At 31.5% G+C, this 13,840-nt stretch overlaps 1 protein-coding gene across 1 annotated transcript; it reads left to right on the forward strand.

Moving 5' to 3' along the window:
- The first annotated feature begins 6,900 nt into the window (after window positions 1-6,900).
- On the forward strand, window positions 6,901-11,115 carry LOC131144438 (protein neprosin-like). Its single transcript, XM_058093096.1, has 7 exons — window positions 6,901-7,652; window positions 7,754-7,840; window positions 7,947-8,159; window positions 8,660-8,824; window positions 9,169-9,222; window positions 9,363-9,509; window positions 10,450-11,115. The coding sequence occupies exons 1-7, from the start codon at window positions 7,317-7,319 to the stop codon at window positions 10,825-10,827; spliced, it is 1,380 nt and encodes a 459-aa protein (XP_057949079.1). The 5' UTR covers window positions 6,901-7,316; the 3' UTR covers window positions 10,828-11,115.
- The last annotated feature ends 2,725 nt before the right edge of the window (window positions 11,116-13,840 follow it).

Genomic DNA, 13,840 nt, shown 5'->3' on the forward strand with positions numbered 1-13,840 from the left:
CATCAACGAGAAAACTACAGAGCCTCGTCGTTGAGTATGCATGTCTTATTGACGAGAATTTACCAAGAGAGGTTTTCACATTCTGAATTTTATCGACGAGATCATGGTCTCGTCCACGAGTGGTGTTCTCGGGCTCATCGGGCGCCGGCTTGACCATAAGGCCATTGAGCACCTTGCCTAGGGCCCCAATTTCTTTTTTTAATATTAAAATTATTTATGATGTCATCTCTTCTCATACATTGATTTTCCTACTATCTCAAAAGTTGGGGCTCCCAATTTTTTTTTTTTTTATATTAACATTATTTATAATGTCATTTCTTCCCTTGACTTTCCTACTATCTCAAAAGTAAATGAAATTATATTTTGAAAAGTAAATTAAATATAATTTAATTTTTTCTTTTTCAAGTCTAAATGTAATCTTTAATATATAGGGATTTTGCATCTCAAAAAGTTAGAAAAATTAATTTTAAATAAAAATAAAAATTAAACAAAATATTAAGGTCTCTTAATTAAATCATTCGTCTAGGACCCCATATTATAACGAGTCGATCCTAACCGAGACTACTGATTCTTTGGCTTTACGATTAGTCTAAAGACTAATCAACAAGTAGTAATTAGGTGAACTAACCACACCTAGGTACACAAAAGGTCAGTGGCGATTTCATCGAACTTTCAAGATTATTATTTCTCGATATTTTTAGATGTTGTGATATTTTTTAAATGATTTGAAATGAAATAGCATTTTCATTATTTTCGCATGGCCTGATTAATGACTAAATTAGGCTTTCCATTAGTGTAGAAAGAAATTAACTTGAAAAAATAAAAAAATAGGACAGTTGCCAGTTTGGGAAGTGGGCTGTTCCCTAAAAATAAAATCTCTCTCTCTCTCTCTCTCTCTCTCTCTGCGCGTGCAGGAAACCCAAGTATGGAATCCAAATTGAGATGCGATTGCATCGGAGTATATGAGTGAAATAATCACTGAGTTTCAGTTAATTAAGAAAATATATTAACTCTAATACATATTAAGAGAACTCTAAGCAATTTTTTAAAGCCTCCATTAATGAATAAAAATTAAGAAACATATATTGAGTGAAAAAATTATACAAAATTAAATAATTATATTTTGTTCTAAATTTTGGAAAATCAAATAGTTAGGAAGAAGGCTTTTTTTTTTTTTTCAAGAACATAATAAATACAATTCAACATTAACATATTCATTGTAAATTTTGAAAAATAATTTAATCAGAAATTCATTGAGTATTTTAACTATGGATCACAGTACAAAATAAAGAATTCTTTTATCTCATAATTTTCTAGAACTTAAATATAAGAAAATATTTGTAGGTAAACTGTATTCTATTATTATTTTTTCTTAATATTGACTCAATCAATTAATTAGGAAATATATTTATTATTTTTAAAAATTATTTAATATCAAAATTAATTATCAAAAAATTAAGAAACATGTTAGTTAAGCTTATGTTTGATTTCAGTATACCGATACTAATTATAAAATATTTTACACTAATAATTTTTTATATAAAAGACCTCGTATCATAATTATAAGGCTAATCATATACATTACCGATCTCCAAATGAATAATTAAATCAAAGTTGAAAAAGCATTTGTTGGGTTAGGATATAAATAAATTAAAAATATTTTATTCAAATAAATAATTAACTAAATATGTTTATTATATTGGTTCATACAACTAAGACACTATTTATTGGACTTTTTACACATTAAAAACACATTCATTAGACATTTAAATGTGCGATTCACGTATAAATTAATTGCATATTTTGTTTAAAAGATATCTTAACTCGGTCAACATGAAATTTTATTGTTCATTCAAAATCTGTCCATGTGAAAGGAAATAACTTTTGAGGATATCTTAAATTGGAGTTCGACTCATGACAACTAATATACATATCATACTTGTCTATATTTATCCTTCAATTTTATTTGTTTGCATTCAAAAGTGCTATGAAAAAACTTAAGGGGCTGCTCGGTATTATTGTCAAAATTTTTTAAAATGTAAAATAAAAAATTAGAATAGAAACAAAAATAAAAATCGAAGACTAGTAACATACTTGGTTAATATTTTTAAAACTAAAATAAATTAAAAACTTGATTAAACATATGCTTATTTTTCTCCTTGAATAAAAATAATTTTAAAATATGATTAAAATAATAAAAATAATAGACAACAACAAACTAAAATATCATGATAAAAAAAAGCATAATTAGCATAATTAATTTACTTGATTATTATATTTCATCTTATTCTGCACGACAATTGAAAAAATAGTAAAAACACCGATCAGTTCGGATTGAGCCAATTCGGGGAGAAGCTAGCTCTAATTGAGCAGGTCATGTTGCTATATTTTAAATTAAAAATATATGCATGAATTATTTTATCCAAAAAAAGTTAATTTTAAATATTAAGATATTACAGAAATAGTTTTTAAAATAATTTAAAATTGTAAAAAATTGATTTTCATTTTATTTATAACGGACTAAAATTGACAATATAGCAAAAAATTATAAACAGAAAGAAACCCATTTTGATAATCTATTTCTTAAAAATTAGAAAAAATTTAAATAAACAATTTGTAAAAATTTGTGTACAAATTTATAGAAGTTCAAATTTTATAATTTTTAATAAAAAATAATCCTATAATTTAATGATTATATTTTAATCACATTTGTGAAATTATGACATAAGAGTGATGTCATTCATTTGCATTGGATGAGCTGTCGGGGGTTCAATGTAAACGCGCTCTTGATTTGAGGAAATAGGAGTAATAGTGATGTCAACGTTAGCAATATATAAATGTTTGAAAATAAATTCCATGCGCTTTGCTTCTACCGCCCTTCATTATTTTAATTCCGTTTGAAAAATATCCTTTCATTTTTTTTAAATTTGTTCCTAAGTTTGGTGGCTGACACAATCCATAAACAGGAAATTAGGAATATGAAATTCCTTCCCAATTAATATAAAGGAATAGAAAATCCAATTCAATCCCATTGAAAAGTGATTTTATATTATAAATGGGACATTTTCTTTATCAAGTGCATGAATCATTCAAATCCGATTAGATGACACCAAATTAAGAGAGTGTCACTGATTCCACAATTCTCTCCTCATAAATTAAAAATTGAATTTCGTATGAAATTTAAATGCTATCTCTTTTCATTAAAATACATTTAGTCAATCTTTTAAAAATTGAAGGAGTGTCTGTCTCTCTATATAAGGAGATAATGTCATACAAGAAAACATACATACACAGTATCATCTCCTCTATTCTAAGCGTTTCGCTTTGTCTGTCTGTCTATCAACATGCTGAAGAGCGAGACTGTTACGAGTGATGTTGAGTTTTATCTTGGAAATGACGTTTGTTAATATCACCCGTACATAGGGAAGTTGCACCATCTTTAAGACAACAGTTATCTAGTGACTGATAGGCTACTCTAATTAAAAAATAATTTTAAATTCAAATTTATTTTTTAAACTCTAAGAATAGACTTATTAAACAACTAATTACTCAAGATAGGTTTTACCAAATTTATTATACAAAATATACGTTTGGAGTTGGAAATTGGTTTCACTTTGGGATTAAAATTTAAGTTTTCTCTAAAGCTTATTTAAAAAAGAAGATTATTTTAAAAGTTAAACATTTTAAATTTACTTTAAAGCTATCCCAAAAGCCATAAGTTTTCAAAGGATAATTAAAATGAAAATTTTGGTGCGAAATCACTTATAATTTTATTATAGATAGCTCAATCAATCATACTTTTACTGTTTTATTTTCTGGTAAACAAGAGATGGAAAACTTTACAATTAAGTTAGAGATTTGAATAAAAATGGATTGTAATTTTGCTTATAAACTTGACGAGCAAATTACTCAATTCTTTTTTTCTTTTTCATTTTCTATCTTTTTCTTTTCCCTTTTATTTGGATAAAACTTGTTTTGTTTAAAGGTAAAGATTACCGAATAGAAAAAGTTTATGAATTTATCAAATAAACTTTCAAAATAATTAATTTTTGTATTAGACAAATTTAAAGTAAAAGTAGTTTCATAATATAAGATTACTTCTAAGATAATGCTTGACAGCATAATTAATTAGAAGTACGCTCACAAATGCATTTTAATATTATAGTTTTTATGACAATTAGTGAATATATTTGAGGAAAAGAAATGTATCTTCAAGAGAAATATATATATTTATAATTAATTATGTCATGATATATGAATTGTATTAATTACATAACGTGTTCACCATTGATTAACCATTTCTATTATGTTTTACTAACTTTGCTCACCTAGAAAATAAACAAATAAGTAATGTAACTCTTAAAAAGGTATTTAGCGTATAATGTTGAATTCTTCCATGAGTGCAGAATCTAGGAGTCATACGATTCAATTTGTATGTTGTATCTTTGGGGAGATAAGTCAAGTGTTGTTCTGCTACACCAATTCATTTAACTAAACTTAAATTGCGGAAGAGTTGACTCTCTAAATAGAGTGAAATTTTTATGTCTTACATAATTGCAGTTCTATTTATATTCTATTAGTTTTTTTTTCTTGCTTATTTCTATATATATACTAAATATCCAAGATCCCTTTAAATAAAATTGACAAACAAAAAAAAAAAAACTTAAAAGAAGGCTTAATTGTGGAAAATAAAATTTATTTTTAATTTTCCAAAGATTTACAAAAAAAACAAACTTTTTTTTTAAAAAAAAATCTTAGTACTTATATAAAAACACAAAAATAATTTTTTTTATTTCTTATATCTCTTTTAAAAAAATAGATGTAAAGAGTGTTTTTTGTAATTGTTTGAAAATCTAAAATGAAATATGAATACAAATCTTTAAAACCTAATTTCACGTTTTTAAAAAATAGAATTAGAAAAGAATTTATTTTCCACAAATAAATAGAGCCTTACTTTCTTTTTTTTTTCTCTACTTATTTAGGTTCAAAATTAAATTTCAACCCAAAAAATATAACTTCAATACAACTCTTACACTAATATAATTTATTATATAAAGAGTAAACTTATATTTAATTAAGAAATTTCTAAAGGAGACATCTAGAATATGTGAAATAACTCAGTCAATACTTATAAAACAAGATTGCATATAACAAGCAATTTTTTTTACTTGTAAGTTATTTTGCTTGTACGTCAATAATGAAAATCTCATTAATCTTTAATTTCAAAGCACTCATAAAATTCAATTTTTTTAAAAAAATTATAATTAAGAATTTAAGAAATTAATGTCCTCAACGCCTACTCTAAGAAAAATCTTACCCATAACTTTGAACAATCTTAATGTATAGTTAAGACGGGCAATCTAGTAGGAGCATCGAGTCCTGGTTGGTGCAATCAGTTGATGCTCCCAATTGATGCAGTGCGGCTGTGTTCTAGGGTACGTGTCATAGGAGAAGAGTTGACCGAACGTCTAACCTGATTGTAAATAGGTTGTGTCTGCATCCGATTAACTGGAGGACGAACCAAGGGAAGGCCGCCACCCTCGTGGGTTTGGTGTCGTATCGAAGGGTCCGAAGGGCTCGTTGATGGCAGGAGTTCCCACATGAATAAAAAAATAATTTTTAAATTTTTATATAAAATATCCAAACATGCTCTTGATACTTTACTAATTTCTTATCGAGCATTTAACAATTTCGGAATTCATGTAAAACAGAATGTGAATAATATCTTATTTTTATTTTTTGTTTTCGATCCGAAAATGACATGACTACGAATGTCTAATATCGGGAATAAATTTATTAGAAAAACATTAATTTAGAGGACATTTTGAATTTCTTGACCTAGATGACACCCGGAAGCACAAATTTGCAGAACATAATGCTCAACCAAAAAAGAACAAAACATGGAAATGAGAAAGCAGGGGCATTGGCATTGGCATGTAGGGGGTGTGTCCAAAATGCGCATATGACAAGCCAGCTGCGCGTGCCATCCAAGAAAACAAAAACTTAGGCTTGCCTGCTGGCTGGCCTCATTGAAAACGACGGCGTCAAAAGGCGTGAGATTGCATGGAATAGGTTAGCAGAAAATTCTCCGTCTTCCGCCATTTCTTAGTCACACACAGAATTAGAACCTTCTAATGATGGGGGTGCCCTACCGCAGGGCACATCTCCACCCTTTGACCACCAACATTGCTGTAGTCTTGTCCACACCCAATCATTCTTCTCCCAAATTTCCCAAATCAGTTCACAAAATTATTTAAAAAAATTTCAACCTCCATCAAAATGAAAAAAATTAGGTCATTGCAGAGTTAGTGTGAACCCCTTCTATTAGATCTTTTCAATTACTAATATCAATTCAAACATAACTTGTGGATTGAGGAGATATGATGGAAAGACTATATTGTTAGTCCGAAAAAATTTAATTTCCTTTCCGCATGATACTTCGATAAAATTTGAGATTTTTATATTATAAGTATTAAGTGTCAATATTTTTAAAATGATGAAAAGGGATACAAAATGGAAGATGGATTATATGCTGGTGTATACTTAAAGTTAAAATGAGCTTTTAGTGGTAAGAAAAGATTTTTTTATTTTAAATATAGGTAAAGATTTAAGGAAAATTGAAATGAAAGTGGGTTGGCTTTATTTAGGTGATTAATTGAGTAATTAATAGAATTAACTTGGTTTTTAAATTAAGTTCAATGGATAAAAACAGGTGGGGGGGGATAGCTGACACAAGGAACATCTAGGGAAGTGAGAAAGGAGAACACCCAAAGCAAAGAACTTTGGAAGCCCATCATCCAGTGTAATTCCTATCTGTCTTCAGACCCCAAAGTAAAGAATAACCAGATTTCAGTCCCCCATTTTGCCCTATATAACTACTAGCACAAAAGCTAAAGTTTCAGTCTTTGTATTGGAGACTGGAAACACCTCTCTCTCTCTCTCTCCCCCCTTTTAATATTTTTAAAAGAATTCGCCATGATTTGATCACTACCCAGTATTTATTTCCCCCAACCTCAGATGGTCAGAAAGTTAAAACTCTGAGAAGCCCAAACCCATTTGTGTGTTTTTTTAATAAGCTCGTGCCTTATAGTTGTAGTTCTATTCTATTCTAGGTGTCAGAACATAAACCCAAGGCATTAGAAGCTGGGAGAGAGCAACGGTGAATACATTGAAGATATTATCTTATGTTATTCTGGTTTTGAACTGTGTGTGTGTGTGTGTGTGTGAGAGAGAGAGAGAGATCATTAAGTCAATTTCGGTTTTGAAGCTTTGGAAATGGTGAGGCAGTGAAGTGGCAAGTGGGTTTCCTTAGTGGGATGGATCCGGTGGGAGCTGTTTTTTCAGAAACAAAGAACAAGTGGAAGGCTTATTCCGATTTCAGAAGAAGACAACACCAATGCACAGATTCAGCAGAGGACACAACACAGAGCAATTCCTCAAACATGGGTTCTCCCTGTAGATGCTGCAAGATCTCCCCAATCATTCCCATTTTTGTTTGCTTCCTCCTTGTCGCTTCCTCTGTTTGTCCAGTCCTCTCTTCGGATCAACTCCCAGCGAATCAAACAATGAGGCCACGGGAGGAGTTAGAGAAGCTGAAAATAATAAAAGCCCGTCTCAAGAAGATCAATAAGCCTGCCGTCAAGACTATTCAGGCATTCTTCTTTCGTCTCTAGTGTTTTTCTTCCTTGCCCTGTTTTAATTTCCTCCGTTATGGCCTAAAATGTTTGTGGGTTTATACCGTTAATTGCTGCAGAGTCCTGATGGTGATCTAATAGATTGTGTACTCTCTCATCAGCAACCAGCTTTCGATCATCCCAAATTGAAAGGACAGAAACCATTGGTAGGACAATTATTCTACACATCAGATTGAATCCTTTTCTGGGTTTTTGTTATCGTGTTCTTTATTTCGGAGCTAAACGAGCTTTTGTTGCGATCATGAACTGCAGGATCCACCGGAGAGACCGGAAGGCCACAATCCGACGGGTTCTGTATCAGAAGATTTTCAGATGTGGAGCGTTTCCGGGGAATCGTGTCCGGAAGGAACAATCCCAATTAGAAGAACAACCGAAGCAGATTTCCTAAGAGCTAGCTCCGTCAAAAGATTCGGAAGGAAAGGGCCAAGACGTGTGAGAAGAGACACATCCAGCAATGGCCATGAGGTTAGTTAATCTGCGAGCAGAAATCCATCGAATAAGAAAAACCCAGAATTCTCTATGTACTGAAATTAACCAAACAACTCAAAGAAGCCATCAAAGCGGAAAGAAAGGAATTTAATATCTTCTCACTTCCCTACAACTCGTGCAGATTTTTGCTACAGCTGCAAATGGGTTTGAACTTCGAATGAATTAAATCGAACTATTTCAGTTCAATCTCTTCAATTTCCACCAAATCAAACCATTTTAATTCAGATTTTTTTTTTTTTTTTCATTTCTTTTTGGGTGGGAGGGAGCCAGGGAGAGGAAAGTGAGTCAGCCCTCATAGCATGCCCAATAAAGCATGCGTATGCTATGTTCATTCCATGACAAAACATTTCTTTTTAGAGACAAAATGAGTGACTTTGGTCGCTCTTTGTTCTTTATGTATTGAAAATTGAAGTGTATATATATATAAAGAGTTATATTTATGTATTAACAGCGAAATTAAATGTTGTGAATGGCAGCATGCAGTTGGGTATGTAGCGGGAGATGAGTATTATGGAGCAAAAGCCAGCATAAATGTATGGGCACCCCGTGTTGATAACCAGAACGAATTCAGCCTTTCCCAGATTTGGGTTACCTCTGGTTCTTTTGGTGATGACCTTAACACCATTGAAGCTGGTTGGCAGGCAGGTTCCCTTCTCCCTCTCCGTCTTACTACTTCTTTTCTCCCCAAAATACAATATTATATCCTTTGAATTTCAATTTTATTAGTGCTTAATTAATTAAATTATTCTCCAACATTGAGGTTACTCTGGCGGTGTAGCCCAACTCCAATAAATCAATAATAATAATAATAATAATAATAATAATAATAATAGTGAGTATTTATTGGGAGGGATGAATTTTAAGCATTTCAGAAAATAAAATTGGATTTTTTTTTGTATAGCTGAACTGTGCTGGCCTGTTGCAGTTAATATGGTTCAACTAACTTTCAGAATAATTAATTTTATTTAATTTATTTATTTTTCAGATTAGTCCGAATTTGTACGGCGACAACTCACCTAGGTTCTTTACATACTGGACGGTGAGAATTATTTATTTTTATTCAATGATAATGAAATTTTGAAATATTTTTTAATGAAATTAAAAAATAAATTATATATATATATATATATATATATGTGCGTACTAATATTTTATTTTGTTTTATTTTAAATAAAACAGTCGGATGCATATCAAGCAACGGGGTGCTACAATCTGCTGTGCTCAGGCTTTGTTCAAACCAACACCAAGATTGTGATTGGGGCAGCCATCTCTCCAACTTCTTCCTACAAGGGCGGCCAATTTGACATCAGCTTGCTCGTTTGGAAGGTAATTTTCATTTTTCAAAAACTTTATTTTAATTTTATTTTATTTTTTCTCGTACAATCCTGATTTCTGAACACACATAATATTAACTTCGTGTTATAAATATTCACTTAAATACAAGTAAAAAATTAAATGAGGTCTTAAATTATCTCCATCTCAACTTTATAATTAATTCACTTAAAAGAATTAGCCCATATTATTCTTGAGAAATATCATTTTAATTTTTTTTTATTTGTTAAAATAAGATGAAAAAAGAGAGAAGAATTTTAGGATATAAATAAAATCTTTTTCATAAATAAATGTAAAATAATTCTAATATATAGTTTCTCTCTTCTTCTTTTTCTTCTTAATTTGCAAAGCTTCATAATTTTGAAGTTGGCAGTTTTTACGGTTATTTGGTGAAGTTAAGTAAACTAGGGTGAAAGACAAATTTACCCTTCGTACGTTACGCACGCGAGGTTATAATATTGGATCCCACCAAAAAGAAAGCGACCCTAGTAAAGAAACTGGTATGATGACCCTGGGCCGCCCGATCCTCAAAAAGGTGGACCCCAAAGGTCTCCAAATCCAATGGTTAGTTGTTAGTGGGGACCGTATCCGACGGCTGAGGAAAGCCCTTCTGAAAGCGATTATCTTATATTCCATCCTAGGCCCAGAACTCTGAGAAATATCATTAATAGCCCAACTTGGACTTAAGGCGTGACCCCCATTTTTGCAAAATGCCCCACTTTGATTCCTAACACTAACAGCAGCTGTCTCTGGGATGGTAATTTCTTGGAAGGACAGTCATTCCCTGCTTGTTCCTTACACTTTCTTGCTTTTTGCAAGATGCTCCTCCTTTCCGACCAAATTAAAGACTCCCCCACTCTTTTACCTTTTTTGTGTTTATTCCCATATACACACACAGATTAATTAATGCAATAGATTTGATTTGACGGTGCAGGATCCGAAACATGGGAACTGGTGGCTTGAATTCGGATCCGGAGTCCTGGTCGGGTACTGGCCATCCTTGTTGTTTAGTCACCTAAGGGACCACGCCACCATGATCCAATACGGAGGAGAAGTGGTGAATACCAGCCCATCGGGTTTCCACACCTCGACCCAAATGGGAAGTGGGCATTTTGCAGGAGAGGGCTTCGGCAAAGCTTCCTATTTTAGGAATTTGCAAGTTGTGGACTGGGACAACAGCTTGATCCCACCTAGGAACCTCCGCGTTGTGGCTGACCATCCCAGCTGCTACGACATTCAAGGAGGCATTAATAATGTTTGGGGCAATTATTTTTATTACGGAGGACCCGGAAGAAACGCTAAGTGCCCCTAGGGGCTTTCCAGCAACTGGAGTTTCCCAAAATGGGGAGGCATTACATGCGATGGTGGACTTTTTTTTTTTTTTTATTTTCTATTTTGGGGCGTGATTTAAGTTTCATTTGGAGATTCGATTAATCGGGTTTGGGTCAATATTCTTGTATTTAGCTTCTTTCCGACTTCATTTTTTTCTTTAGTCTAACAGGAGGTCATCCATTAATTATACCATTTTTAGCGAGTTATGTAAATTGGGAAAAGGAAATTAATATAGTGAATACACCGTGGTTTGTGATTTTTACTTTTCTACCTCCTCAGTTATGAGTTTTTTTTTTTAAATCGAACAAATATAGATCTCGAATAGTCATTTACACACGCATGAAGTATAATTTTAATCGACGTAAGTAAAATTATTAGGACATGAAATTAATGCCCAGCCCTAAGGCGAAGTGATGGACTTGTAAATGTATAATGTACCTGCATAAATTAATGGCTGAACTTGAAAAATGGAACCTTTGGGTCCCATATAATAATGTACAACACAATGTATTAATTTCGATATGGTTGAGGAAGTAATTGTGTGAAAAAGAAAATGGGCGTAAATGAGGAATGCATTAATGTCAACTCTATCTTCTGCTTAACGTCTAAGCTAGCTAAGGCTGTACATGTTCATAATCCAACGGTTTAAAAAAAAAGGAAAAGAAAAAAAGGTATCTGTATTATCATGGAAACTGAGCTTTGCCAATAAGTGGCTTCTGCCACACTCATTCATCATGGGCATGCGCTTTGTGGGAAGCAAGAATATGATTCACAGTGTGAGTTTAGGGCAAGTTGGACAAAATTATATGAATGGAAAAATTTTAGAGAATTTTTTTAAGAGAGTTTCTTTTTCCATGCTTGGTTTGTCTTATTTTATTTTATTTTATTTTTTATAATCTGGAGAATCCAGTTACCATCGTGCCACTTAAATACTATGGTACGACACCAAATTCAGGGATAAAAGCTGCCCACTCATTGACGCACTCCTGATAATTTATCGGGATAAACTCTCATGTTTAGTTTGTTGTAGAAACTAAATTATATGGTGGGGGGTATGTGGGATTTCTTAAAATTTAACATGCCCACAAAATATTAAAAAAATATATAGCTTGTCTCTTTTTTTAATAATAGCATTTTATTTTAGGAGTAGAATTTGTAGGTATATGGTCTTTGCATAGTTAAAAGTGCAAATAATTAATATAATATTTACATGCATGAGCCAACAAAGTAAAAAGTTTGATTTTATTCTATGCCAATTAAGGATGCTTATTAGTAGTGGATCATAAAACAAATTAGAGATGATTAAAATGGTAATTGGTATTTGCTTATCATGTACCTTACATGACTAGTTTATTCCATCATTCTTTCTTATCATGCAAGTCACATTAGAAAAATCCTTAAAACTAGAAAATAAATTATTTGAAAGGACAATTTTACATCGATTAATTTTACGAGAATACGGGATTATTTCTTGACCGGGAAAGTTTTCCTACTTTTGGTTGAATTTATTCATATTTAAAAATAGGCATAAGACATTTTTTTTTATACGAAAGAAATTATTTTTAAGTATGTAGGGCCTTTTATTCAATTCATTGAGAGGGCAACAAGAGTTGCTGAATTCTGAATGACTTTCTAATTCTTACTTGTTCAAGAAATTAAGAGACAAACAAAATTTGACTATCTAAATCAATATAATATGTGTAGCATATCTAACATTTATATAATGGAATAACTTCTAACCCATTTAGAAAATCCTTTTTTATATTGGTGATCAAAGTCAACATTGGAACATAATTTGGAAACCATTTCTAACTTCAATTTTTCGCAAACTTTTTTCAAGAAAACTAAATTATCATGTACTTGACATTGCAAAGTTTTTTTGTTTATTAATTTTGAAGATATAGTAGAAATTCCTCTATCGCGAAAGCAAATTATGCATATTCAATATTACTAGGACATATTCAAATAGTCAACATTTTTTATAGGCTTTAGATCCTCTCTCTCTCTCTCTCTCCATTTTCATTTTTATTTTTTATAGCACTTCTCAAATGTATCTTGTCTTGCCATGTTTTGATCCCTTTTAAATCTCCTATTATTTTGTATAAATAGGAACCGACACGACTATTATTTTTTGTTAAAATATGGCTTGCAACTTTGCTTAATTTTACTTTTATAATAGCTGACCATTATTTACCTGTAATGAGAGTCAAACTTTTTACCAAACAAATATAGAAGCCAACTATTTATTACATACAACGAGAGTCAATTTTTTTTGCCAAAAGAACATTAATCTTGCATTTGGAAGTATACATTTTAAACTTTAGATTTTTATTCATGTAAATTTAAACAAAACACATTACAAAATTATATTAAATCCCATTTAAAATGGTACAAATTTAAACTCATGTTTTCAAACACTAATTAAAGCCAATTAATTGTTTTTTGACCAAGTTGTAAAACATAAGGTAATTTAAAAAATAAGTTATACATATTCATAAATACAACAATCGCACGACAACATGACTTTGGTGTTAAGAGATGTCCTTTCTAAACTCTGTGCCTAACTTAAACTTATCTAAAATAAAGGATTTGATTTCTTCGTAGTGGCTGACCAAACACAACAGAGTTAGTGTCTGTGTTTTCTCTTGAAAACACAATAATAACAAACTAAACCTTAAGTCCTACTAAGTGGGATTGATTACATGAATTCTTTTTCGTCAATTTATGCGATTTTAAAAAAACACATATGAAACAAGAAAATTTGAGACCATAAAAAAGAGGAAAAAAAAAAAAGAATAAAAGGGTTGTCATGGAGAAAAAGGAAGAAGAGGGGGAGGGTGGCGTCGCATAAGCTGCAAACCCTAGTTGACAGGAGGCAGGTATAATTCAAAGACCAAAGTGGGGAGGAGTTCAGAGTTGGAGGCCAAGGGAGTGGTTGGCTGAGAAGTAGACCCGATGGGAGGAGGAGGTGACGGTGAAGATATATGCATTTC

Source organism: Malania oleifera, chromosome 12, assembly GCF_029873635.1.
Source record: "Malania oleifera isolate guangnan ecotype guangnan chromosome 12, ASM2987363v1, whole genome shotgun sequence".
Taxonomy (NCBI): Eukaryota; Viridiplantae; Streptophyta; class Magnoliopsida; order Santalales; family Ximeniaceae; genus Malania; species Malania oleifera.